Consider the following 25,722-nt stretch of genomic DNA (forward strand, 5'->3'; position numbering starts at 1 on the left):
AATTGAGGGTTGGGCCAAAACGAACTCGCGGCAAATGTGACAGTCAAGGTAGACCTGCGATATGGACCCCTCACTGTGAGATACCCATGTACACAAATAGTCACTCGGAATGTCGAATGCTGCTGCTCAGATTGCCATTCGCTCTCACTGGAATCGCCGCACGGGTTCTCTAGGCGGTGGTTACCTGATCACTCCGCCTCGAATCATGCCTAATTTCTTCGATAGAGTAGCCAGCCGAAAAGCCACTCCTGCTGTCGTATAATAGTGGTAGGGTACGTACCGTAGGTATTGTGGCGATCATGTTGGCGCGTGGAGGGTGCTGGTGCTGGTCTGCGAAAGGCGGCCTGAGTATGCCGAGACTAGGCCTACCCACCGGACATTTCCGGTGGATAGTTTTGTTCGCAAAGTTTATTTCGGCCCAGTTTGGTTCGCAGCTGCAGTGTAGAAATCTGCAGTTTAACGAGTTGAAGGCTGCCCAAGCTGCAGTTCCAAACTCTCAACTTCCCTGATGACCGTTCGGCAACCCAGATATTCAACAGCACGCCACACTTGTACTTTTTTTTTGACTTCGGGGCTACGTCAGAAAACCATAACTGGCTTTTTACAGCGACGAGGTGGCCCTTCCGGTCACTTGGGGAATGCCCCCTTCCATCTCACAATGGCGGCTCCTCCTCTGCGCCGTACCAGCAAGTGACTCCTCCTATTCACAGTCACAACGGAGGAACCGTAGAACATGGCCGGTGTCGGACATCGTAGGCGTAATGAAGAGGGACGATGGTGAGGTCGACTACGGTGGGGTTGACTACGGGGGCGATACGGGCATGTACTACTGGTGGTTGTCCATATGTAAAGTTTATTTGTACTTACTGTGGCTTAGTCGACAATCTGCAGTTTCTCGAGTTGTCAACTTGGGGTGGTGTGACAAACAGGCACTCATTCGGGGAAGTTGACGGTTCGAAACTGCAGCTCACTTTTTGTGTGGTAGATTCAAACTGCAGCTGCGAACCAAACTGGGCCTTCAGTTTACGGGTTTCGTTGGAAGAAGATCTGGTTTGTTTTGTTTACAGCAGGTTGTTCTTCAGTAAAGGTTTCGTTTGGAGGAACTCAGTGATGAAGGGTTGCGGGCAAGGTGGAGGCTCATGGCAGTACATACATGGGTGATCCCATGGGAGTCGGCGCTGGGACGGAACACGAGACGGCGAAGAAATTCAAGAAATACTCGGCCCACCCCCGCCCACCACAGGTGTAGGTAATGGCCTTACTATGTGGCTGCTGCCCTCAGTATCTAGTGTGGCGCACATTTGGCCCCGAACCGCTCGAGTGAAGCCATCCTAACCTACATACTCGCCCCGCTTTTCATGCTCTCATATATCTTATACATTGCAGAAGATAAAAGAGATCTACTCATTACATCCAAAACAACTTGCTCTCAGCCAAAATGTCCACCATCTACAAGAACTTCCGGTATACATCCACTCCATTCAGGTTTCTCAGTCTCTCAGCCGCCTGCTCGGGAGTGATATCTCTCTGGGGTTCCGCTAGGAGCTCATATCTATGGCCTTTGCGTTAACGACATCACATGCGTCACTCGCCCGGAAAAAGAAACTTACCCAACCAAAAACTTCCTCACAGTTGCACTCCTCAGAAGGGGCGGGTAGAAATGAAAGTGTAGATGTGAATCCCCCTCTCCTTCACCATTAATCGGGGCTTGATGGATACCCATGCTATACGGAAACTGCGTTTCGAAAAGATTATCGTATCTCTTCGTGACCTGCGAAAGCACCTCTGCGAGTCCGTCCCGCTCCTCATCTGTCAATGAGGGAAGTGAGGCAACCTCGCGCTTAGGAATGACCATGATTTCAAAAGGCCATACGGCCCACCACGGACAGAGTGCCACCCATGTTGAGTTGGCGAAGACGATTCGCTCCCCCTTGGAAACCTCAAGCGCGACGTAGTCCGCCAGCAGACCGCGACCATCGTGCTTCTTCTTGTAGGCAGCCATGTTCACAAGCTCTGTTGACACTTCGTTTGGTAGCCCTGTTGTGCACCACGCCTGTCCGTGTGGGTGGGGATTACTGCAGCCCATCGCCGCACCCTTGTTTTCGAAGATCTGGAGGTAGTCGTACTGTTCCTTCGGCGCCGAGACGCCGAGCTCGGCGGGTGCGGGGGCATAATGGCGGTGCGTAGACGGGAGGTGTGAGGTGTAGAGCGCGGTCCAGGTGCGGATGACGGAGACGAGCGAGTCGTGCGGGAGATCCGCCAGTGTCAGATTGTGTGAGGGCGAGAAGGTGATTACATAGCAACGGCCCTTGACACCCTGTGCTTGCAGGAGGAAGTCCGAGGAGCCGGCGGTGGTCTCCGTAGTCGCCGTGGTATAGTCGGGTTGGTCCTCTTTTACGGCACTGTAGTCGTTCACGAAGATGTACGTAGAGGTGTACGCGGGCATCATGTCCCCGGTTGCACGCTTATTGCTAGGGCAGAGAAAGCATGATGGGTCATAAGACGGCAGTGTTGTCTTCGAGGCAGTTTCCTGTGCGCCTCTGTGATGCGTCAGGGAGGGTGAAGCGGGGATGGAGGCGGGGTGAGCTACTGCCAGGGCCGCTTTGTGCGGTGCGGCGAGACTAGGATCCACGAGCCTGTGAGCGGATTGAAGCGACGGTGGGAGATGTCATCGAGAATTCGTTCTTCGGACATGGCTGGTTCGCCTGACGGGAACTGACTCGATTGCGGGGACTGACTCGTGGCGAGGAGCTAAATACTTGGTCGTCGTCCGGTGGCCGGCTCAATAGATATATCTCTCAGCCATCAGCCCTTTCGCGACAGAAGAAGCCAGGCCCTCTCGCCCTGGTCCTCCCCGCTCCGTATAACGGCAACTAGATCCCGCTGCCCCGTCGCTGATCTGACAGCCATGTGATTGTTTCAATAAAGTGGTTGAAGCGGGGTGTTGGTGGGCCATCGGGAAATAAGGATGAGCTCCGGATAAACTCAAGATGTCACTCTCAACCATGTTTCACAGCGCGCTACCACGTGCATCCAGTTGGCCCCCATGCCCGAAAGCGGCTCGGAGCGGCCACGCAGCAACAGCTTCCCCAATCTAATCACCACCACCTCGAACCCACATCCTGATGCAGCCATGAACTTTCTACACCACCAAAGCGCTGAGTGGGACCCTCCGGTAGTCTCACCATCTTCTCCGGGAATCCGCTCCCCACTGACGGCCTCCGTACGCCCCTCAGATCCTCTCGACGCACGTATGTTCTTCCTTCAGGTTCCCTAGAGCTCCCGCTCGTCGACAACCGCTAAGTGTAACCCACGCAGCCGATTACGATCCCATCGACCACCTGAACGCGCTCTTCTCACACCCATCTACACTCGGCAGCGTTACTCCCGTCGCTCAATCCCTCGATAGCCACCTCGACGCGCTCGACGACGAGATCACAGATCTTGTCATCACCCAGTCCGCTACCAATGCCGACTCACTCGCACGGATCTCGGCAGCAAAGGCGGACCTCTCGGAGCTGTTCAAAAACATCGACACGGTGCGCACAAGGGCCATGCGCACCGAGGAAGCGATTACCGCCATGACGGCCGACATCAAGAAGCTTGATTCGACAAAGCGGAACTTGACGCTATCTATGACCATGCTCAAGAGGCTTCAGATGCTGAGTAGGGCTCTTGTCCTAGCTCCGGCTTTGCGGGAGCTCCTGAAAGCTAACATCTGGGGTTAGCGACGGCATTTGAACAGCTCAAGGCGAACACAAAGATGCGGCAGTACCGGGAGTCTGCATCGTTACTTTCAGCTGTGCTCGAGCTTATGACCCACTTCAAATCGTATCGCTCCATCACGCAGATCGCAACCCTATCTCGAAACGTCGCCGACCTCAGGGCGGAGCTATTGGAGCAAGTTTGCGAAGACTTCGAGCTTGCGTTTGTAAAAGACGAGGTTGCGTCAAGGAAGGGGATGTTGTCGGAGGCTTGCAATGTTGTGGATGCGCTCGGCGACACGGCGAGGCAAAGGATCGTGAATTGGTACTGCAACACCCAGTTACGAGAATATCGGCAGGTCTTCCGAGGGAACGATGAGGCGGGAAGCTTAGACAACATTTCACGGCGGTATGCTTGGTTCAAGCGCATGTTGAAGGTTTACGATGAGGAACACGCAGGAATATTCCCACCAAGTTGGAAGGTCAACGAAGTGCTGGCGAATAGTTACTGTGATGGAACCAAAGATGACTATAAAGGCATTCTGCAACGGGCCATGAGAAAGGAGAGTGGTAAAAGTTTGGACGTCAACCTGCTCCTTAGTGCGTTGCAGGAGACGTTGGACTTTGAACTCTACCTGGAACGGAGATTCGGTGCGGATGTCGGTCTTCCTTCCCAATATACCGTGATGATTGCTGATGGTTGCAGCCCAGGATGTCGATGGAGACAATGTCACCAAAAGACGACCGAGAGCGATCACCGACCACATTCAGCAAAACTATCTCGGAAGCCTTCGAACCATACCTTTCACTTTGGGTGGAAGCGCAAGAGAAGTACGTTTCACCGCTCTGCTTCTGACAGCCCTGGCTGACAAATGATAGAACCCTCTCGCAAATGATACCTCAATACCGCAGCCAACCTTTGCGTCCTCCCAACTCTCCAGAAGAAGACTTCAACCCTGCCTCTTCCGTCCTTCCCTCAAGCATCGAGCTTTTCCACTTCTACCGTCAAACACTCGCCCAATGTGCCAAACTATCCACCGGCGCCAAGCTACTCGAGCTCTCCAGGATATATGGAAGGTGCCTCGACGAGTACGCCGACACAGTATTGGCATCTTACCTCAACACATCTGAGCGCCTTCCTGTCGAAGAGATAGCAGTAATCCTAAACACCGCGGATTACTGTCACACTACAACTGCTCAACTCGAAGAACGCATCAGAAGTCGAATCGACAAACCACTGGATGAGCGGATCGACTTTGAGCGGCAAAGCGACAACTTCATGGGAGTAGTGAGCAAGGTGATTTTCACCCTAGTCCGCCGGGTGGAAGTTGCGCTGGAGCCCGGATGGCGGGAAATGCGCAACTGCCCTTGGGCACGCATGGAATCCGTGGGAGACCAGTCCGGATACGTCGGCGTCCTCCTGGAAAAACTGAAGGTTTCGGCTCAGGAAGTAATAGATGTCATCGGGAAGGACGTGTGGCGCCGATCCTTTTGCGACCGTGTCGTCGAGACTGTTGTGGCAGGATTCCTCGCGTCCATTGTGGCCTGTAGGCCGATAGGCGGTGTAGGTGCCGAGCAGATGCTGTTGGATGCGTATGTGATCAAGAAGGCGCTGGAGGAAGTCATCACGTTACGGAAACCTGCCGCCCACCCGGGCCATGAGGAGGCGTCTGCGCAACCCCCACAATCATACCTCAAGCATGTCACGCGGACCCTCGCAAAGTTGGATGGGCTCTTGAAGACCCTACAGGTCTCAACTTCGCCCTCGGAGGGTATCGTGCAAGCGTATCTCATTCACATTGCCGACTCCAACCCTGGAAACTTCAAGAAGGTGTTGGATCTGAAGGGAGTACGGAAGGTGGAGCAGGCGGCATTTGTAGAGTTGTTCAAGGTTCATGTTCCGGCACACGATGGGCTGGTGGAAAACAGTCCGGTGATGGCAGGATTAAACTTGGGCACTGTCTCATCGGTTGGGCAAGGGATGGTAGGAGGTTCGGGGCAGAGCAGTGCACCGGGAGGTAGTAAGGGCGGCTTCGAGAACCTGAGTGCTGTTCTGGCGGCTGCTAGAGATGGCGTTGATACATTGCGGAAGGAGGGAGACATCAAGGATGGTGGGCTTGGAAAGTTGTTCCGGAGAGATGGTAGTGGCGGGTTCAGATTTGGCAGGGAGAGAGAGGGCGGTTGAGCGTTGGATTGCCCGTTAGCTTTGCTTTGCTTATTCAAGTCTATTTCTTGTCATTTACTCCATTATATGGACAGAGTCGCCGCGAGGCGCGAGTGATACTGGGTATGTCAAGAGGTGCAAACCACATCCGAACATCAGCAGTCGATTGATCTTGGCTCCGGCGGCCACAGCTTGCACGGCGGCGTTACGACTACATACCACCACCACGAGGGTCAATGAGCAATTGTAGCGAGTCATTGCCTCTGTTCGCACCAGTCAATGAACCGAGATGATGCCCGATGTGCAAGTGGTAATGACAAAAGTCAATCCTAAGAATTCCAGTAGCAGCCAGCTCATCCACCGTCACCATTTTTCCAAGCGAACGAGGTAGGTCACTCGCACTATAAAACATGATAGGCCTAGGATTTTGAATTTCGATAACTTCATCTCGGAACTGTCGAGGGTTACTGATGACCTTGAAATGGAGCTGAGCCGATCGGTAGAAAACTCTGATGGGGCCATTCAGCGATGGAATAGGAGATCTGGCGATAAAGTCGATGAATGGAGGACGAACGATGAGTTGCTGTTGATAAGTAGACAAGAGGATAAGGAAGAATGGCATTCGAGGTCATTGTCGGTGCTTTTGGAAGGTCGATGTTGCTTAGAACCCGGAGCTTGGAAGGGTGTTGCGGTGAAGGAGGATCAAATTTAGCGGCACTGTGGAGAAGCAGTACCATAATTGGCGACGGATGGGAAGTGGTAAGAGTTATTTACTGTTGTGGGTGAAGTTGATTTGGTATCCAGCGAAGTGGGATGGATACTCATGTAGCCGATATCTATTCAGTATCAGATCATCTGACTGTTGAGCTTGGGACGGAAAGATCCCTGCGCGTCACGCAGTTCTTTGGAGTCCGGCACCTCTGACCAACTCAATTCCGCCGTAGTCTAGTCCCCTTTTTGTTGCTTCTCGGACTCCGGAGTACCTACTTCAAAAGCAACACATCACTCTCATCTGTCAATTCAACCTCGCCGCAACAAATCCACCCTCACCCATACCACCACTACCCGAATCATGTCTGCCATCCTCGACGTCGTGCTCAGCTACCTCCCGCAGGACAGCGGCTACCTATCGAAGTGGCTCCTTTTCGTGCGTGTCCGCCCACAGCCTGCCGTTCCCCCGGGCCGCATCCAAGCCGGCCACAGTAGAGTACTATACTGACAAACATCCCTCCCCTCCAGGTCTCCGCCGTCGCAGTCTTCAACTCGGTGCAAAACTTCGTCACGCTCAAGCTGACGCAGCGCGTGTACCAAGAGCGCCCACAAGACGTGACCTGGCTCTCGTCGCGCACCTTCGGCACGTGGACTTTCCTTAGCGCCGTCGTCCGCGCCTACGCCGCATACAACATCACCAACCCCCAGGTCTACGATATCTGCATGTGGAGCTATGCCATCGCCGGTTTCCACTTTGTCAGCGAGTGGTTGGTGTTCGGAACTGCCAGGTATGTGAAGGGGATGGAGGGGGACGGTGGGCGAGGGCGAGGGTGATCGTGTGGGCTTGGGCTAATGTCAATGTGTAGTCTCGGTGCTGGTCTTACCGGACCGCTTATTGTCAGCTCCAGCAGTTTAGCCTGGATGTTCACCCAGCGGGAGTTCTACGCTGGCGCTGCCAGTGTCGCCGCCAAGGTCGCCGGTGCTTAGATGGAGGGTACGAATGGGGTGTGTGAAAATGGATGGGAACTTGGGATTGTTTTCGAAGCTGTGGAGGATATACCTATTCTAAATCTAGACTACCTATACCAGGACAACTACCAATGGGAACATACGTTCTACAAAGCTTGTGAACCCAAGGAATCTCCACATCTACCTACACGCGCTGTCAACAGCCTACATACATTAACCGCTTCACGAGAGACTGTGAACTGTTACGTGTCTTGATTTACCATAACTAGGGCGTCGACAGCGCAAAAGTGAAATTCGAGGCCGAGTGATGCGGTATGTACCCGGAAGTATTCGAAACTCTCAGTCTGGCACAGCCCCATGTCCAGCACGTCCGCCCAACACAGAGTCCTTTCTGTTGGGCGTATTGACATTGCTTGTCCCGATAAAACTACTGTCAAGACGAACTATGGACGTTGAACCTGCCTACATCAATCCTACCTTGGACAGCTTGGTAGTTTTCTAGGCATCTGTGTTTTGGCCTGGTAAGTTATATTTTCGCACTTGACCCTGCGCAATGAAGGAATTTAAGCGTTCCAGAAGTCATATTGCAGAAGGTGAGGACAGAGTCAAATCAATTGGTCTTTATCTCGTTCTGAATTAAACTGTGTACCAAGACAATTACACGCCTCTTCCGCAACCTCCCAGATTTCCCCTGTTGAAATAGCCCTGAAAAGCTCATGATACTCTTCCCGTGCTACATATCGTCCCGAAAGTGCGATTCAATAAGCTTCTCATAATACAGTACAGGCCTGTAGCAGTATCGATGGACGGCATGGTCTAATGCGCTGTTAGTGTCTGGTCCTGGGTAAGTGTGTGGGGGTATAGAATCCAACCTACCTTCATGTTCTCTTTTTTTTGTTTTTTTGTTTAATCATCATAGCATTCGACCTTATCAATCATGGCTGTACACAAGTCCAGTTCCACCCGACTGTCTCCGACCGCTGGCCGCGAGCTCGATGTGGGTTCCCTATTGCACTCCACCCGGCCCATCCGCACATAAAAGGAAAGACAGAAAGAAATCAGAAACAATGAGATGACAAAATGGAAAGGAAAAGAAAAGCGTCAGTCTTCCTCAAAACCCCACATTAAACCCGTATATGCCGGAATCTCCGGCCGACTAGCCCGTACTCTTTCCTCCGCTCTTGCTCTCACCGCGCCCCAGTGCATGTTCTCTATCGAGGCGGATTGTGAGTCGATTATCGACTTATGCAGTTGTGAGTTGAAGGTGATGAATTGATACATGCTCTTCTGCTGGTTTTCGTTTGCCACCGCCGAGAGGATGGCCATCGTTAAATTCTTCTTTTCCGTTCGAGCCGATTGTCGGCTTATGCAGTTGTGAGTTGAAGGTCATGAACTGGTACATGATTTTCTGCTGGTTCTCATTCACTACCGCCGAGAAGATCGTCTTCTGGAGCTCCTCGTCGACCATTAAGTGTTCCGGCGTGATGCGCTGGTAGCTCAAGGAGGGTAGTTGTTCTCCCTTCTCACTTGCACATAGTGGGTGTTTGCGAACGAGAGGGATAGCGGCAGAGTGTTGTTGCTGTCTATTTCATTAGTGTTAGGTGATGAGGTGTAATGAACTTTGAGGGAACTTACCCGAGTATCATGACATCGTCGAAAGTATGCAGGCAACTGGCGTTCAGTCTGCTCGCAGATGTTTTGACGGAAAGGTGAAGACTCCTCCACCTAAGTGGCAATAGCCGGGACTCGAAGGCAGGATTAGTTGGTGTCCCTAAGACCAGGAGCTAGAAGCCGTACGGCTTCGGTATCATCCTATTCGTTCCACCAAACGAGCAACCGGCAACGCGGACGATGTCGAATAGTCCGTAAAGGCTTGCCACAACTCGGTGGGGCTTCCGTAGTGCGTGCCGAGTTGCATCCTGGGGAGCGTCTGGCAGTTGAGGTCAGCAGAGAACTTGATAGTTCCGAAGGGATCCAAGAGCTTAGGGGAAAGGTGAGGATACTTACCAGGGGCCACGCCCAATAATCCTCGGTCTGTCCAGATCCTCGGTGGACCATTGGTTTTGACCTTCCATACGTCGAACGCTCTAAACGTTGCCTTTGAGGGACCCGAGGGCCGGCGTCCGTCTGTATAAGTCAGCAAGACACATTACGCTTCATTAAGGTGGAGTAGTCATGCAACGCAAAGTGAGTCTCGAGGGCATACTAACGATGATGATTATCTTGCCGATACAAGAATAGGAGGTGAGAAGGTTGCCTATTGGCATCTAGCCGTTGCCTTTCTCTTAGCTTCCTCTCATAAAACAGCTGACAGGTAGTATCATCACGGGAAGGGGGAGGACGGGAAAGTTACCTTGAGATAGGATTGAATCATCCGAAATATCTGATATCATCGCCGCTGGGGGCTGGTTGTAGTCTGATGTGATGTATGATGTGAGAGGAGGAAAAAAAAATAGAAAGAGAGGATGGAGAGAGAAGGAAGAAGGAAGAGAGGAGGGAGAGGTGGCGAGAGAGGGGTGGCGCATTGCCGCAACCAGGCAGGATCTGGCCGGTCCACGTAATAATTACCATATTGGGCCGGGCACATCGAGGGTTTGTCTATGACAACTACGTCAAGTAGAGATTCTTCACGGAGGGGCAAGATATTACAGGTAATTCAATCATTTCCAGGTAATCTGGAATCGGGGAGGATCTCGTGATCCTCATGGAGTCTCACACGGAATATCTATACATCCTTCACCGCATGTCTGCTGGTTAGTAATCGCTATTGTTGTTGAAATTTCTTTCGGTATCATACATTGGACTGAAGCACGGGTCACCGCTGCCATCTCATGGTAAATTACTGATTTGACCCGACCGTTTCCAGATGAAGCAAACTGAGACCATCGTTTCCTCTCCCCACCGATCGTAGAGATAATGGTATACAGGCCCACTAACACTTGAGTGTTATCCACCAAGTTCAAGGGGATTAGCGTATTGGGTACCGTTGGGTGGTATCAAGTCATGGGCAGAAATCCAGATGGTGCCGGGCAGTCCATGACAAATAAGCCTACCGACATCGTGTGGATACATACCGTAACGTACCGTATTTTCTCACGAGCCGACTTCCGAACTCCGGATCCGCCAGGATGATGCATGCGAGCGACTGCTGATTTGTTTCGAACTACAAATGAGAGGCTTTCGCGGTGCAGCCTCACATGCATCGCATCACAATACAAGACGCGCAAAATACTTTTCTCCGATGACCGCAGCGTGTTGAAAACCCAGCTTGCAAAAATAGATCTATTGCCGTACGGTATAGTATGTTATGTTACCACCAGTACATGACATTGTAAGCACCGCACTGCCCGCCCGCACTAAATACCCGCTGTCATTCGTACATAAGCTAGACCGACCGAATAGTTACTAACGATCCGGCGTGCCTGTCGAATATGCCGCCATGACCATCCACACTCGGTTCCGAACATGGGCTCAGGCCGCCCGGGCACGACCAACACACAAATAACTACAGTCTTCGGGGACCATTACAAATCCTCACCGAGCCGGCACGGCTCCGCAACCCAGCCAATGGCGGTGAGCCCCGGATGGTTAGCTTCTCAGTGGTCCGCATGTAATCATCGAGCGCCGTTGGGCCAGTGCGCCTGTGGCCCCCGCAGCTCCGGGTGGATGCATATATGATATGAGTGTAGGCAGATACACCGGACAGGCTCGGTACCAAGCTTGTTCAAGGTTCACACGCCGATATAGGCAGCTTGCCGTTGAGACGTCATCACCACCAGTCGGTTTATTTCAATGATCGCTGTTATCAAGTGAAAGCTGGGTAATTTACCATTGCAGTGCGCAGTATCCCCGTGCAGCAGGGTGGACAGCGGTCCGTATCGATGCGGTGATCTTTAATGCCGGTGCATATGTAGTGAAATATACATTTAGTATCTGATCGGGGGCGTTCTGGGTTGGACCATATACCCCTGAACACATGATTTGGAATTATCGGCGAGGTTCACCTTCTATGGACGTGGGAATACTGGCGCCTTTCGGAGTGCTTAGCCGCGCATATGGGCTCCACGTGGCCGGCTTGCCGCTGAAGAGCAGAAGTGGAGAAGAGAGAGCGCATCAGACTCCAAGCGACTGAGGAATAATGCTGTTCCATAACCAAGTACCCAACATCACCTGCAACTCGTAATCGTGCATAGACGTCACCGTCGGCCAAGTCGCGGGGGGAATCAAACTGACCGGGTCGGCTGGGATCGCGTCAGCACTGCCTCCTCCGCCTCTCCGCCCCCGCGCCGCTAACGTTGCGATTTCATAAAACGAAGAAGCTTCTAAGGAAGATCTTTATTTCTAGCGCATCGGAGATAATTTCGCCCGTCGGGAATAATCTAAGGACGTTTTGCGAACGGTTAGCGTGTGCATGGTTAATCACTCGACCACGTGACCGCACAGGGACGGGAAGGGTCCGCATCGGCGACGAGATTTCAGAGAGATCGATTCCTACGAGCCCGTCTGCTGCTCTGCACCGACTTTGATCAAGATCCGAGAATCTTGGATCGGCTCGCGGACGTTTTCGATCGGTGTTGAGACGTTGAATCGGTAGCCAGACGTGGTAGATCGATCACCGGGCGCCCTCAATCGGTACTCGGACGCTTCAGATCGGAGCTTGAACGTCCTGGATCGGTTCCCAGACGCTTTTGATCGGAAAAGAGACGTGGCAGATCGGAATTCAGACGTAGACGTGTCGGGACGGGGGGATTTGTTCTGCCAGTCATGTGCTTACGTCTGGCGTTGCTTCCGACGTTGAGTACGCTCCATACTGTAGCGTCGCCAAACCCAAATCTTCTGCACCCGTCCCCACAATAGACATCTCTGGAAGCCTCGGTGGAGGTGTAATAGCGTACCGGGTCTGAAAATACACTGTGGTCCCGGACGGACATCGACGAAGTGTTGAGGTCCATGCATTCTGGCGATAATAATCGATGAAGGCGAATCATGGCAGGCTAACAGTCTTATCCGTGCATCCGTCCAACTTCTTGCCCAACGAGCGGCCTGCAAGCCGACGAGTGTACAGGTTGAGGGTCGTGAACCAGCGGAAGGTTGGTGGGCGGGTTTTCGACGCTCTGGTAGGTAGGACCTCAGAAATGCCGCCCGGTGGACAGACCATTCTCCAGACTCCGTTCAATCATCGTTACGCACTTGGTTCGGTAGCACCTCTATTATTGCAGTTAGACACTATACGGTACTGCGTGGAGACGTAAAACTGCAAACAAATTTGAATAGATTCGTGAATGCCAAAGGACAGAAGGGCCAACGTACATACCTTCGAACCTCCATGAGAGACCAGCCGAAATCGGTCAATATCTGGCTTGTAACCATGGTGGATTATCATCCGGTACATAGCAGAATGGACTGGGGGTTTTTCTGGAATGTGTACTTACTATGTGGAGGGAGATACGGCCTCGCGGTTGAAGAATCATCCGATTAGGTGCCCAACCTCGCGGCCCCCAAGGCAAAAGACTGGCAGCCTAAGGCCGGTGCTCGTATTCAGGTTGGAATGACCCCATCGTGAGTTCCACAGATTCAGATTTCAAAATTCGGGGGGGTTGGTTAGCCAGTGCTGATCAGTCCGGGCAAATAGTAATCATCGAAGAGCTACATACAAGTCAACTTCAAACGACACCAACACCACCCACCTGATAGGCGTTCCGCAAGACGGAACCCACAGTGTCTCTCCAACTTTCGACACTTGCCCTGAAACCCCCAGTTATTCAGCCTCTAACCCAACCTACAGCAAATCAACGGGAATAGACACCCCCTCGGCAGAAATACCATCGAGGTCCAATAGGTAGGTAGAGCAAAGTTGGGGCAGTGCAGCCTCCATACACATACGGGGGCGATCCGAAGCGTGGCATCCATACCTACATACATCCTATGTACCTACATACTACATGTAATGTGCGATAACTGCAGGCACTGAAATCCCGCCGCTTCCGCATGCAATCTTAAGGTACCTAGACTTGTAGGTATTATACGAACTGAACTGGCCTCGCATGGATATCTGAGGAATATTGTAAACTCACAACAGGATTGCGAACTTGAATCCCTCTCCCCCGCCGCCCCTCGAGAACCGAGGGAAAGCTTTCATGAATGATGACGGATCGGGTGTTTTTTTTACTGTGGTCCCTGCAAGGACCAGCAGGCATTAACCAGAGTAGGAACCGCTAGGACATCGGCGTCTCCCTCGCACTCCCACCGTCCCACGCGCCTAATCATACCACATCGAAACGCGGCCGGGCCGCAACGTTTCCAACCCGCCCCCGTGGAGAGCGGCAACGCCGATTAATTCCTTCCAGATCTGCCATTTCCCCTTCTCCTCTTCTCGTATCCCAACATACGGGGAAGAGGGGAGGGGTGTTATCTTTCCAGTCCCAGGGGCTCTTTTCTCTAACCCGTGATTGTACATAGATTTGTTTGGGGTTGGTTGGCTCATGCATACTTGTGCATAAGGCGGATCGCCAGGCGAACCGCTTGTTGACAACTCCACCCCAACCCTCCGCACCGGTACCGCAACCGGATGTGTCCGCCTAATCTTCAATACACACTGCGTATTTTCTATGAGCGATTGGTATGTACCTGTGTATGTACATAGGCGGGCGGGCTGCCCATTCGAAAAACAACACCGAGGGAAAATCTGTGCTCGACAGACAGACAATCTCGATTCTCGACCGACTGGAAGACGGTCATATGGAGGCTCTAGCACATCATCTGCGGGGCGTTTGATGAACTGGCTGTAGAGTACTCTACTCTACTCTACTAACTATAGGTACCGTAGTCGTCATGTGGTCCGGTAAGATCGACGACCCTCGGACAGGACATGCTGTCAAAACGGCTGTGCGGTTTGGTCTGCCTGACCCTATTACCCCAAGGGGGACCTCCCGCCTCTACCCCTCTGCCACGGTCCGTTTGTTGTCATCGAAAGGAGGATAGTTGGTACACTAGGTACCTACCGTAGACTGCGAGTGCGCTGTTGCGGAAAAGGGGGGGCGGGGGCCGCTGGGGAATTTGCAATTCTGCATGTGGAAAGAATTGCAACTGGCGAGACTACCGTATGTACGGTACGGTGCGGAGGTATTCCCGTGTTATGTGTATGATATCATGTAGTATAGGTAGTAGATGTGCAGAGCTAACTATCACGCCCCAGAAAGTCGGTAAGATTCGCTAGTTAGTAGGTACAAGCGGAGAAAGACTCACCCCCGCACCGGTCACTGAATAAGCTGGCCGAGAGGGACGTATACCTATATGATGTGCATAGGTAGAGACGTAAGATAAGTATCGAAGGATCCATCGAATGATGCTTATCGAAGACGAGCTGATGAATTCGTAAGGTAAGCTAAGCAGTATCGGCTTGGGCTGAGAAAAAAGTGGCCCAAATAAATCTATAACTAGCATTTGTGGCCGGATATCGGACTAGTTCGGACATCCTGAACGTAAGTCATGAGAGTATGCGGATGAGATGGTGCAATTTTCTCCATGGTGAATTGGTAGCGCAATCCCTCATAGTTACCGCCCATAATCGAAAGTTTGACTCAACTGATTCCACGAGATGGACACTAAAGGAAAAACTCGGTCCTTGAGCTCGATTTGTAAAAACACAGATAGTAATAGTATATTTAATCCATCCTTATTATCCCGTATGTACAAGAATACTACTAGCTACTTAGAATACTGACGAGTGTAAAGAAACAATAAAACAATAAAATCCCAACCAGGGAGCCAAACCAGGCCCCCTTTCTCTATGATACCCCAATAACTCCAGAATAAAATCAAACAAATAACAAACCGCCCAAATACCACAATAATGGACACATACACGGTACACATATATACAAACTGCGAGATGCGCCACCATAGGCGTACATCTGCTGGTATTATTTACAGGTTCGAAGCAATGGCGTCCGAGAATGCCGATCAATACTCCGAAGGATGATATGGGAGGTAGTCCGAAGGAGCAGAGAACAATCTTCCGCCCCCAATGTTGTCCAAATTGTCCGCCGATCTAGCGGGCCGCAGAGATGGCCGCCTTCCTACCGGGGCATGCTGATTCGGTGCATGCGAGATTCGAAGCTCGGGGACCTCGTGCGGTTCGCACTGACCGCTTGATGGGGCATAGAAGGATGGATGGTACCATGGTTCGTTCTGGGAGTAGTGGGATGGTGGAGGAAATGCCGTCGGGGTGAAGTACTCCATGAGTGGAGACGTTGGTGTCGAGTGAGAATGACGGTGTCGAATAGGAGGGCCGTACAATCGAGCCGAGATTTGCTCCGATGTCTGGTCTAGTCGCTCGAGTGACGGGAAGAGGTCCAGATGAGGACAACTCGAGGCTGCAATGTGTGGTGAGCGATCAACCATACCGAGGGTATTGCGATGGTGTAATCGACCTGTAGATGGCATGAGCTAATTTTCTCGTGGTGTTGGGGGAATCAGTGAACACTTACGGTCTATGAACTTCTGATACTCCTTCTGGGCGTCCTGTTTCATCCGAGTCACCAAGACCGCCTTCATGTCGTACTGCAGAGGGCTTTGTATTTCGAATCCCTCGTCTCCCTGTGCACGTAGTGAGCATTCATCCTATCGAGCGGTGATTTCCTTGGTGGAGGTCTTACGGTTTTCATATCCGTGCCTTCGAGCCACATAACGTCCTCGCCAAAGTACTTTCTGAAGTGCTGAGCGAAGAACCGCTTCTCGAAGCCTTGAGTCTTGACGAAGAACCTCGGTGGTTGCTTCTGCGAGTATCTCCGAGTCGAAAAGTCGAACATGATGGCTTTGAGCAGTGATGTGAAACAATTTTGCGAGTTGCGGGCTGGTGACAACGATGTATTTGAGGTAGTCCCGTGGATCAATAGTGGCAGCATTCGGCTTGCGGGGAATAAAGTCTTATATGGCACTCTCTCAGGCGGGCAGTTGGGAGGGTGGCTCGCACTATGCCGTGTTGGTTGCGAGGGAATGTCGGTGGCGCTTTGACGTAACTAGTGCAGATTCTCTGAGGCTGGAAGGAAGAAGTTGTATGTGTTGCCGCTCGAATAGAAGAATCCGGGGCATATGAACTTAAGTATGCATGATCAAGGGACGATTGTGGCAATTTAATTCATACAACAGGTTGTCTCGCTTTCAGAATGGCAATGGCTGGCTCGAAGTCAGTGGACGAAGACACAGTGCACACTGCACACCGTACATATTTCCAGGTATACGTAGAGTAGGTATGTCGCGCCGCCCTGCTTGCGTGAGGCAACTCCGCCTCGCAAGGGGGGTGCGGGGGGGCGATTTCAGACCTCTGTAAACCAGAGCAGACAGATTGAACATCCCAGTGTTGAGGGGGCAGAGGCGCAGCAGCCCACGGCCCGAGATCTAGGGTTAGCTCAGCTCACGTTACACGGCGGTGCAAACCTCACGTCGGTATATTTTCTTTTGCCGTGAGTTATTGTTAACTGGCACTAGCCTGTCATGTAGAAACCAACAATACACGAGTAAATATTTTACGTGGCTTCGGGAAGCGTGTGAGCAGTCAGCTTAGGGTGGGCTTTGAAGTCATGATCTGGCCGAGTGATAGTTGTGCATATTAGTAGACCTAAGACCCCCGGCGGTAGTCGGACAGGTGAAACAGAGAAGCTAGCAGGCTTCAACCACATACAAGGCTACCTCCTGGCCCGGCCACCCGCGGTGAAGCGAGGCCATCTGCCAACTACTAGTACTGGCCCTAGGTACGCCATCCAAAGGGATGAAACATCGAAGCTTTAGAAGCTGAAAGTGTGAAGGATCCGGTTGGACCTAGGTACATATCATCTGAAGTTATCGCAATTTGCGGAGCATACGTACAAACAGCTCAAACCCCGCTGCCGCTCATACGGTACCTGGTTACTCGTCCATTCCAGATCTCTCCTACGACAACACTTCCAAGAGCATCTCCTTTTGCTCACATGGCACTCTTCCACGCTGTTTCAAACTAGGCTTTTCCGTTCAAGGTTTCCCATGTTCATTGTTTCCAGCACCAGCAATTCCCGCACTTCTGCCCACTAGCACTGCGGGTCTGTCCACACCATCTTCAGAGAATATTCTTCCATCGGATGTACTCCCGGGCAGTTCAAACACCGTTACATATGGCTAGCAGCCTTGTGAAGGCACCGATACTATATTCCTCAGTGCCTTCAGCACGTCATAGCGGCGTGGAGCCCTCCGAAATTCCGGATTCCGCCAGGTTGCAAATACCACCTCAAAATGCCCTACATTCGGAAGTGTAGCCCTTCCAGCTCGTGACTCGTGAGGCCACAAGGCTTCGCCGGCGTAGTTACCCCCAGATGAGGTCGCCGAAGAGATCGCACGTGAGTCTAGGTGTGTACCCAGTCTCGCGAGCCGTACTCACGCCTCGAGACGGGGTGACCGGGTAAATCAGGTGATGGCGATTGAATTTCAGTGGGATTTATCAGGCATGGCTCATGGTTATGCCGAGCCTCACTGTCCCCCTCGCAAGTGTTCATGTTTTGGACACCGTGGTGGAGCTGGTCCATGTTGATGGCCGCACCGAAAGGTCGGGCCCGTTCGGGGAGCGACATTCGGCACACGGTAACCACCCTGTGCTACCTCGTAATATGCCCATGGTGTCCTTCATATTTGTTACCAATTTGGAGTGGGTATCACTTTATCGCAAGGATGGTAATCGAAGGTACTGATGGGACTACATCGGTAACGGATACCTCTTCCACTAGAAGCGGGAATTTGTGGAACAGTGGTGGAATACTTACTATATAGTAGTTGCGGTGACCTTTCATGAAGTTGCATCTTTGTTCGCCCCAATGCGACGCTGCGACGGCGGCGGCGTCTACTCATCCCTCGCGGCAAACACAACACACGACACATGACATCATCGTCTCGGCGCATTCCAAAAATCTAGTAACCCGTGCCCGTAGCCCGATAACTTACCTCCAAGCCCCACTCGAGCTTTGCCCCGAGGCTCGAGCTGAGTCTCAGGCTTCAGCTGCGGCATCGCGACGAGAAAAAACGGTTTTATTCTCGGCCTCCATACGCCGTATATACGCCCGGGGCGATGCTGTCGCTTTGGTTAGTTACCGGTATGCATGTCTACCGTATATGTAGGCCTAGCGGGCGTGTATGTTTAGCAGGTAATCCGGCCTGGCTAGTGCTGAGTGGAGTCGTGGACATGGACAACTGGTGGCCCGTGGGAGGGTGAGCAGCACCGCCTCGCCGCCTCACCCACCCGCCGGCGACATGTGGCGCATGCTTTCCCTCCGCCGCCATGACTGTGGATTCAGCTAAGCATTTAAACGAGTATGTACCATACATGCGGTATGTATAATTCAAGGCTGTCGGCGTTTCCTGTTGAACGGATGCCGGCGATGACGTCTCGGAGCATTAAAACTACATTCGGTATGTGCATACGTATTTTGACCTTTTGACCGTGTTGACTTCGAATAGAGTACCTAGTACCCGTACAGAACAAGCGAGGGTGAAATCTACTGTAGCGCTACTACTCTATACAGCGTTGACGATAGGCGCATAGTTTACTGCCCGGTTTCCGTAGTGACGCACTGTGAATACATTACCAACTCAACCAAGACGCGCGTTCACGGTGTATGTATATAGCAACAATGCATCCGGCGCGGATACTATACTATAGCACTATCTAGTAGCTTTTACCTCCCCCTTGTATTGTACTATAATACTTGGAACCCAGGTAAATACAGAAATATCCAACTCGCTTATCGAAGTCTTCCAAGATGTAGAATCGCGATAACCTCCCAAACCGAGTGTTTCATCATGATCCAAAACCGCTTTTCGACGATCCTAATTACCATCCACATATGATGCTCTACATACATACGCTCACACAATAAACCGAAGCTAAAATTAAATAGACTAGAAAACACCTAGTCGACAATCTGCAAGAAATCCTCCTCCTCACTGCTTCCTAAGCCCGCGCTCCCCCACCTCAAGCATGCGATGTCCTCATCCTCGATCCAAATAACCAGCCCTGCGTATTTTCGGGACGAAAGCTTGTGGCGGCGCACTGTAGGGACCTGGCGGCGCAGCGTAAGGGCTTGGAGCAGACTGGGCAGTCACCACGGGCTCGTACATATTTTGGCTGTAGGGGTAGTAGGGAGAGTGGTAAGGAGGATCTGTGTGAGCCCCATCGCTTTCAGCAAAGCTTACAGACTGTCTCCGCCGTAAGGCACTCTGCTGGGCCATGCGAGATGGGAGATAGTCGTGATAGCTGCTGCTGTCCCCTTCCGCTTCGGCTTGCGTACGATCTTTCAGTATCGATCGCCCTGGGCGGGAGCTGCGGCCGCCGAAATGAACGGGACTAGGCGAGAATGATGCCCCGCCTCCGTAACGATCATTAAACGAAATTTCGTTGTTGTTTGAAACATTCGCTGCCGGGGCGTTTGTTGTATTGTTTACTGGTGTAACTTGGAGTGGAGCTTGGTAATCGTGTGGTGTGTGTGATGAATAGGGCCGATGCTCATACATGGCAGGATACGGAGAGTGATACTCGGGATACCTAGATGACCCCGCGGGAGGGGGCGCAGAGATAGCTTGGGGCACACGCTCATACCCAGATGACGTCCTTCTGGACGGGCGAGGTGGTAGTGATCCATGAAACGTTGCGTGATGGTCGAGAGCCGGCGGTCTGTGCTCTGATTCATAGCCCTGGCCTACGAAAGCTGAATATGGTACGGTAGCTGGGTATGGTAAAGTTATGGGGAATGGTACGGAAGCTGGATATGGTGCGGGAACGGGGTATGCTGAGTGCACTCTAGCTATACGACCCACGCGTTCCCTCGCGTCGAGGTTCGGTTGGGGAGCTATTTGCCCAGCATATGGGGACTTGGGAGGTATCAAGATGGGACGGCCAGGGGAGGGCGTATCGGGGGCTTGCTGCTGTTGTCCTGTTGTTCCTGCCGCTATGCTGCTACTGCTGCTGCCGCTCAGCTTCATCGTTGCGGGTTGTGGCTGCTGTTGATCCATGTAATGCGTGGAATGCGTGGAAGGTAGTTGATGTTGATATTCAGATGGTATTGGTTGAGGCATTGGTGACTGCTGATATTGATACTGCGTGGATATGCGCTCCGGCATAGTCGGTTGTGGTTGTAATTCCGTGGGTGCTAGCATCACGTGTTGCGATGACTTCTTCCTGCGGCCACAGACAATTCCAAACAACCCCCGAACCACAGCCACGAACCACTGGAGTATCCCGTCGAAATGCATCTTCGAATTTTTCATCTGATCCGTGTTTGGGATATCCGTGTTTGGGGTAGTTGGCTTGAAGCGTTGCCAGAACAATATGTTGAGACGTTGTAATTCTGATATGTAACGGAAGCCATACAGCAGGCAGAAGGATACCACTGATAGAGGTACCGAGACCACGAAGTACAGCCACAAAGGAGGCGATGATGTGGCCGGACTATTCATTCCGAAGATTGTCTGAATACTCGAGATTAGGAACCTAGTATGCGTATAGAGAGTCTTGAGATACCGCAATGAACGTGGCAGGCAGGAAGAACACCGTGAGATATGTCAATCGTCTCATACTTTCGGCCTTGAAATTTTTAGCAGGCATTAAAGCTAGGGGCTTAGGTAGTAACCTGTTCATAGACCAGCACGCCCTCTTTTAACGTCTGGATGCTCTGGTCGACCTGCACTGCGCTGAAAATCTATAGGCAAGTCAATCCAGGTCTCTATATATGAGGTTCAGAACTTACCATGTCAATTGTAGTAGCCAGTTCCTCTTTCAACTGCTTGACGAAGAGTATATTCTGCTTCAGGCCTGACCCAACACTTCGAAATTCCGCAATGATCTCGTCGTTCTCAGCATATTCCGACAAGTCCGGTCCTGGCACAGCCGCAATCGACAAATCGACTTGCAGCGCGTTGACGAAGTTCAAGTTGGATTCCAAAGCAAGCTGGCAATCCTGCAAGACTCTGAGCTCTTGGTGAAGGACCTTGATAGCATCGGTCGTTGGGTGCGTCAGCAATGATTTTTCCGGAGACCCCCATTCTGCGATGTACCCACCATCGATGCGCGCTGCAACATTACTTCACACTAGTTCCAAGTCAATTACTGAACAACTATGGTTATAACAAAGGATTATTACCGTGTTCGTGACTTTGACCCGCAGCTCTTCATCCAAGTTTCTCCAGGAAAGCATTGTGCGAACAATTTCCAACACCAGCCGCCTCGGATCGTGCACGGCAAGCTGCGTCCAAAGTGTTCCAGCATTGAGATTTCCCATAAGAGTGTTGAATCCGTCAAAATAGGAGCTAATACCGAATGGAGAGATTATATCCAAGCTCCAGCGTGGGTTGGCCCCAGACCCGGCAGTCCTCCGAAGGCAAACGCAAACCCTTTCCACTACCCCTATACGTTCGTGATCGAGTGCGATGACAGGCTTCCCTCGCGGCGTGCGAATAGGGGTGTGTCTCTCCCAAAGATAACTCAACTTCAGTCCGTCAAGGCAGAACTCCACGACAATGTCACCTAACATCGAGCACCTCAATTTTAGCTCTGGAAATTCGAAATAATCGGGTGTGATCCTAGTTACCGGTCTTGGTATCTGTACGGCGAGCAGAATAGTTGGTGAATGACCATCCAGTGGAGGAAATTTCGAGCTGACTGCTGGCCAAGTCCCCTAGTTTAGGACCCCACATCTCATCGTTCCAAAACCTAATTTCACCGTTAGAAGGATTAACTTGATGGACGCACACACTTACTGGACCTTGAGTTCTGGACACAACTACATAATTGTTTAGCTCTATGTACACAAAGCTTAGTAGTTCTGGTGGCTTACCCCATCGAGTATAGAATACGGTAATGTGGAATCGTCTGTGACCTCAAGCTCAAGAAATCGCTCCTTCGGAACTGTATAGTACAGTACCTCCGTTTCCGCAGCATCTACATAGACGTCTCATCAATCGTCCGTTTGAACACCCACCGCAAGCCAAACTAACCATGAGTGTTAAGGTCCCGCTGAACCCGTCGCATGACAATGTTATCATCCGTTTGAACTCCAGTACGTATAAGATATGGCGCATAGAAGTCGGTCCCGGGTGGTAGGTTTGGGAGCTGGGAACCAGCAGCATGCGCGCTCACGTCCCCGTCCGAGTCGTCCGGAGTGGGGTCGGTAGACGCTGACTTCTTTCCCGGGTCCGGCCTAAAGGGGGGTATCGGTGTCGGCGGTGGGATTGGAGGTGAGGGAGGCCCTCGGCTGATGGGCGGCCTTCCCCCCGGAATCCACGTAGTGATGATAGAGTCCATGTTAGAGCGATGTCAGTGTCGTGAGGGTGAATGTAGATATGTGTTAAGAGTTCTCAGCCCCGAACTCGTCGCAAAGGAGACCCCTTAGTTATGTAACACAAGGCATTATACACTGCAGAAACCCCCTCGTCCGATACGAAGACGCTCTATCATCTACTTGGTCGGACATGGCCGTCGCAATCGGATCGTTTTAGTACCAGATAGCTGGAACTTCTCACGACGAAAACACACCTCAGGGCGTTCAAATCGACTTTCTCACAAACCCTTCCCCGCAGCCTCGGATAATCCTGGCCGATCCGATTTCCATGACAATATCCGAGTACTCTGCCTGTACTCGTAAATCCGCAACGAAGCATTAGCTACCCGGTCTTGGCACCATGGGCCTCCATGTCGCACAACTCAATTAAATCACCAGCAAAACCACTTGACTCTTCGTCGACAACAACCTATGAGCAGGCGTGCTCAATCACGAATTCGATAGGCATTATCCAGCAGGCGCTAGATTTCTACACATGTACCTAAACTAGATCTAGGTACCTATCATACATAATTTCCTACCCAGAACACAGAACGAAAGCCACAACTATTCCACGGTGGTTTGAGGTTTCTTTGGTATTTAGGTTTAGACTAACGTTTATATATACGAGGATTCTCGCTGACCAAGAAGCTCCTGTATCTTCTTTGCCTCATAGTCGAAGCCACTACGATTGAAAATGTCCACAACCCACAACCGCCCCTACTCGTACTTGGGCCTAGCAAAGAGTCGGACGACGCAATATGATCGAGTGCTATCGCATGATATACGCTAGTTGGCCCGTCGCCGGGTAAAACTAACAACGTGAAGAGACACGAAAGCGCGTCGACCGGCGGCCGACTCCTGCCTTGATTATTGCACCAAGGTCAATTATACACACCACAACCATGAGCGACGACCTCGACGAAAACCCGCGCGCCTTTCTCGATGTGTGCATTGGCGACGACGGGCCCACTCGGCGCATAACAATCCGGTTATTCCACGAGGACACGCCCAAAGCCGTCGACAAGTCCGTTTCCCTCCTCTTCTTCCCGGCAGCAGCAGCAGCAGTGTTTTCCGGCGTCGCAAACTGACAGCAAACCAACCGATATGTAGCTTCCTCATGATCTGTCGCGGCGACGCCGGATCAATAAACCTCACAAATCCCAATCGCCTAATCAGACTCTGCTACTCGGGCTGCACCTTCCACCGTGTGGTCGACGGGTTCATGATCCAGAGCGGCGACATAACGCTGAACGACGGCAGGGGCGGAATGAGCGTGCTCGATCAGATCCGCGACGAAGAATTCGTCGGCGATCCGGCGGAGGAGAAAACGTTCGAGGACGAGAACCTGGGCTGGAAATCGATGAACGAGGCCGGGCTGGTTTGTATGGCCAACCGCGGTCCCGACACGAACACGTCGCAGTTCTTCATCACGCTCGACGATTGCTCGTTTTTGGATGGGAAACATACGGTGTTTGGAAAGGTCGAAACAGGACTGGATGTCGTCAGGGATATCGGAAAGGTCAAGGTGGGAGAGAATAATAAACCGGTCGAGGATGTGGTGATTGTCGACTGTGGCCAGTATTTTCCCGAAAGCCCGCAGCTAAGTAACGACGGCGATGATGAAGACTGCGCCGTCGATGGAGATGGAGACAAACCGGAAGAAGGGGAGGAAGACGAGGAAATGAATGATCGGGAAGAACAGGACACGCCTAAGCATGGCGGCAAGACTGGTTCAACTACCGGTGGAAACGGAGCAGGAAGTGTTTTCGGAGGAGGTGGAGGTGGAGGCGGCGGCGGCGGCGGCGGTGGTGGTGGTGGTTCGAACAGCGCGCGACCAATCGACGCTGACGACCGCGGCAGCTCCCCCAAACCTACCCGATCACCAGAATCCCATCACCAGCCTCCTCCTCCTCGTCGTCCTCGCTCGAGATCCCCCTCTCAGCGAAGACACCGCCGTCACCGCGACCATCACCACCGCCGCCGTTCGCGATCGCCCCGTCGCCACCACTCCCGCTCCCGCAGTCCCCGTCGCCACAAGCGTCACCGGGACGACGACGAGGAGGAGTACACGCGTGACGATCCGGATGCGGAGGAGCGCATACTCCGCGAGGAGCGCGAGCGCGAGGGTCGTCGCTGGGACAACATGCCATCCAACTCCGCCGCCGACGAGCCTGAGGTGAAATTCAAGGGCCGTGGAACAATGCGGTATCGGGAGAGGAAGCGGTGGGGAGGTGCCGGCGACAGCTATGGCAGACTTAATTAAGGGTCGGACGGACGGCGTGCGATTGATTTCCCATTTTACGTCACGGTTTTCTGGGGGGTTTGTTGGGCGGGCGGGCGGGCGCATTTGTGGCGTTTTGTTTTTATCTGCGCTTCCATGGATGGGAATCTGTTTGTAGCATCATAGTCCGGTTTATGCGATATCTCCTCGGTACATACAGTTTGTATCTAGTGCGTTTATATGTGAGGGAAGGGCTGCGATAGAATGGCTTCGCTCGGGGCGGTCTCAAGAGGAAACTCGTCCACAACCTCATTAGCTAGCACTCGCAATCAATCGGCAAAGGCCCGGAGGTACCATGATGCCGGGCTGCCTATCTTCAATGATGTCCCGTGACTTCTACCGCTTCTGCCTGTTGTACCGAATCAATTGGCGCCGTGGCTTGTATGTAGGAGGGTCATCGCTTCCGACAGGATGGGGATGCAATGAGAACGCTGCTCTATCATGCGTGGAATGCTTGGATTGAGTCTTTTATGTCTCGAAGACGGCGATGAAGCGATGCGAATGGTCACTTCGGATCCCCCACCACCCACTTTTCTCTGGCTATGTAGATATGAG

General features: G+C 52.2%; 8 protein-coding genes across 8 annotated transcripts; 3 read left to right on the top strand and 5 right to left on the bottom strand.

Moving 5' to 3' along the window:
* Window positions 1-1,227: 1,227 nt before the first annotated feature.
* On the bottom strand, window positions 1,228-2,942 carry BZA05DRAFT_381869 (galactose-1-phosphate uridyl transferase). Its single transcript, XM_051482049.1, has 3 exons — window positions 2,591-2,942; window positions 1,611-2,540; window positions 1,228-1,552 (listed from the first exon to the last, which is right to left on the bottom strand). The coding sequence occupies exons 1-3, from the start codon at window positions 2,692-2,694 to the stop codon at window positions 1,450-1,452; spliced, it is 1,137 nt and encodes a 378-aa protein (XP_051344204.1). The 5' UTR covers window positions 2,695-2,942; the 3' UTR covers window positions 1,228-1,449.
* Window positions 2,943-3,083: 141 nt separating this feature from the next.
* BZA05DRAFT_381870 (Vps53-like protein) lies at window positions 3,084-6,007 on the top strand. The gene is made up of 5 exons (XM_051482050.1): window positions 3,084-3,251; window positions 3,319-3,666; window positions 3,729-4,363; window positions 4,411-4,535; window positions 4,584-6,007. The coding sequence occupies exons 1-5, from the start codon at window positions 3,134-3,136 to the stop codon at window positions 5,887-5,889; spliced, it is 2,532 nt and encodes an 843-aa protein (XP_051344205.1). The 5' UTR covers window positions 3,084-3,133; the 3' UTR covers window positions 5,890-6,007.
* A 756-nt stretch (window positions 6,008-6,763) lies between these two features.
* On the top strand, window positions 6,764-7,713 carry BZA05DRAFT_381873 (Erg28 like protein-domain-containing protein). Its single transcript, XM_051482051.1, has 3 exons — window positions 6,764-7,015; window positions 7,108-7,367; window positions 7,446-7,713. The coding sequence occupies exons 1-3, from the start codon at window positions 6,941-6,943 to the stop codon at window positions 7,564-7,566; spliced, it is 456 nt and encodes a 151-aa protein (XP_051344206.1). The 5' UTR covers window positions 6,764-6,940; the 3' UTR covers window positions 7,567-7,713.
* A 953-nt stretch (window positions 7,714-8,666) lies between these two features.
* On the bottom strand, window positions 8,667-9,815 carry BZA05DRAFT_432496 (uncharacterized protein; the record flags this gene model as incomplete). Its single annotated transcript, XM_051486222.1, has 5 exons — window positions 8,667-9,131; window positions 9,184-9,219; window positions 9,346-9,478; window positions 9,556-9,675; window positions 9,755-9,815. The coding sequence occupies 5 exons, from the start codon at window positions 9,813-9,815 to the stop codon at window positions 8,792-8,794; spliced, it is 690 nt and encodes a 229-aa protein (XP_051344207.1). The 3' UTR covers window positions 8,667-8,791.
* A 5,403-nt stretch (window positions 9,816-15,218) lies between these two features.
* On the bottom strand, window positions 15,219-16,736 carry BZA05DRAFT_8759 (uncharacterized protein). The gene is made up of 3 exons (XM_051488735.1): window positions 16,206-16,736; window positions 16,038-16,146; window positions 15,219-15,980 (listed from the first exon to the last, which is right to left on the bottom strand). Exons 1-3 carry the CDS (start codon window positions 16,452-16,454, stop codon window positions 15,511-15,513), a joined length of 828 nt encoding a protein of 275 aa, XP_051344208.1. The 5' UTR covers window positions 16,455-16,736; the 3' UTR covers window positions 15,219-15,510.
* A 2,642-nt stretch (window positions 16,737-19,378) lies between these two features.
* Window positions 19,379-21,472, bottom strand: BZA05DRAFT_8832 (uncharacterized protein). Its single transcript, XM_051488749.1, has 4 exons — window positions 21,315-21,472; window positions 21,198-21,266; window positions 21,089-21,151; window positions 19,379-21,036 (listed from the first exon to the last, which is right to left on the bottom strand). The coding sequence occupies exons 1-4, from the start codon at window positions 21,315-21,317 to the stop codon at window positions 19,561-19,563; spliced, it is 1,611 nt and encodes a 536-aa protein (XP_051344209.1). The 5' UTR covers window positions 21,318-21,472; the 3' UTR covers window positions 19,379-19,560.
* BZA05DRAFT_8783 (uncharacterized protein) lies at window positions 21,222-22,920 on the bottom strand. The gene is made up of 8 exons (XM_051488739.1): window positions 22,561-22,920; window positions 22,401-22,504; window positions 22,324-22,346; window positions 22,155-22,276; window positions 21,708-22,090; window positions 21,626-21,655; window positions 21,315-21,570; window positions 21,222-21,266 (listed from the first exon to the last, which is right to left on the bottom strand). Exons 1-7 carry the CDS (start codon window positions 22,865-22,867, stop codon window positions 21,421-21,423), a joined length of 1,119 nt encoding a protein of 372 aa, XP_051344210.1. The 5' UTR covers window positions 22,868-22,920; the 3' UTR covers window positions 21,222-21,266; window positions 21,315-21,420.
* An 868-nt stretch (window positions 22,921-23,788) lies between these two features.
* On the top strand, window positions 23,789-25,206 carry BZA05DRAFT_365975 (cyclophilin-like domain-containing protein; the record flags this gene model as incomplete). The annotated part of the gene is made up of 3 exons (XM_051481518.1): window positions 23,789-23,910; window positions 23,997-24,490; window positions 24,773-25,206. 3 exons carry the CDS (start codon window positions 23,789-23,791, stop codon window positions 25,147-25,149), a joined length of 993 nt encoding a protein of 330 aa, XP_051344211.1. The 3' UTR covers window positions 25,150-25,206.
* Between the last annotated feature and the right edge of the window lie 516 nt (window positions 25,207-25,722).

This window comes from Tricharina praecox (genome assembly GCF_024521635.1).
Source record: "Tricharina praecox strain CBS 144465 chromosome Unknown BZA05scaffold_1, whole genome shotgun sequence".
Classification (NCBI taxonomy): Eukaryota; Fungi; Ascomycota; class Pezizomycetes; order Pezizales; family Pyronemataceae; genus Tricharina; species Tricharina praecox.

Bases quoted from the DNA above. Each gene is read 5' to 3' on its own strand.
- BZA05DRAFT_381873 (XM_051482051.1), top strand. From the start codon at position 6,941: ATGTCTGCCATCCTCGACGTCGTGCTCAGCTACCTCCCGCAGGACAGC. The intron at 7,016-7,107 runs GTGCGTGTCCGC...CCTCCCCTCCAG, and splicing joins TATCGAAGTGGCTCCTTTTC to GTCTCCGCCGTCGCAGTCTT. The intron at 7,368-7,445 runs GTATGTGAAGGG...GTCAATGTGTAG, and splicing joins TTGGTGTTCGGAACTGCCAG to TCTCGGTGCTGGTCTTACCG.
- BZA05DRAFT_8783 (XM_051488739.1), bottom strand. From the start codon at position 22,867: ATGGACTCTATCATCACTACGTGGATTCCGGGGGGAAGGCCGCCCATC. The intron at 22,347-22,400 runs GTAAGCCACCAG...ACAATTATGTAG, and splicing joins CGTATTCTATACTCGATGGG to TTGTGTCCAGAACTCAAGGT. The intron at 21,656-21,707 runs GTAATAATCCTT...ACTTGGAACTAG, and splicing joins GGGTCAAAGTCACGAACACG to TGTGAAGTAATGTTGCAGCG.
- BZA05DRAFT_381869 (XM_051482049.1), bottom strand. From the start codon at position 2,694: ATGTCCGAAGAACGAATTCTCGATGACATCTCCCACCGTCGCTTCAAT. The intron at 2,541-2,590 runs GTAGCTCACCCC...GACGCATCACAG, and splicing joins CGCACAAAGCGGCCCTGGCA to AGGCGCACAGGAAACTGCCT. The intron at 1,553-1,610 runs GTAAGTTTCTTT...CAAAGGCCATAG, and splicing joins GTGAGGAAGTTTTTGGTTGG to ATATGAGCTCCTAGCGGAAC.
- BZA05DRAFT_8832 (XM_051488749.1), bottom strand. The intron at 21,152-21,197 runs GTTACTACCTAA...AAAAATTTCAAG, and splicing joins GCGTGCTGGTCTATGAACAG to GCCGAAAGTATGAGACGATT. The intron at 21,037-21,088 runs GTATCTCAAGAC...TCGAGTATTCAG, and splicing joins TGCCTGCCACGTTCATTGCG to ACAATCTTCGGAATGAATAG.
- BZA05DRAFT_8759 (XM_051488735.1), bottom strand. From the start codon at position 16,454: ATGCTGCCACTATTGATCCACGGGACTACCTCAAATACATCGTTGTCA. The intron at 16,147-16,205 runs GTAAGACCTCCA...CTACGTGCACAG, and splicing joins AAGGCACGGATATGAAAACC to GGAGACGAGGGATTCGAAAT. The intron at 15,981-16,037 runs GTAAGTGTTCAC...TGCCATCTACAG, and splicing joins GTATCAGAAGTTCATAGACC to GTCGATTACACCATCGCAAT.
- BZA05DRAFT_381870 (XM_051482050.1), top strand. From the start codon at position 3,134: ATGAACTTTCTACACCACCAAAGCGCTGAGTGGGACCCTCCGGTAGTC. The intron at 3,667-3,728 runs GTAGGGCTCTTG...ATCTGGGGTTAG, and splicing joins CAAGAGGCTTCAGATGCTGA to CGACGGCATTTGAACAGCTC. The intron at 4,364-4,410 runs GTCGGTCTTCCT...TGATGGTTGCAG, and splicing joins AACGGAGATTCGGTGCGGAT to CCCAGGATGTCGATGGAGAC.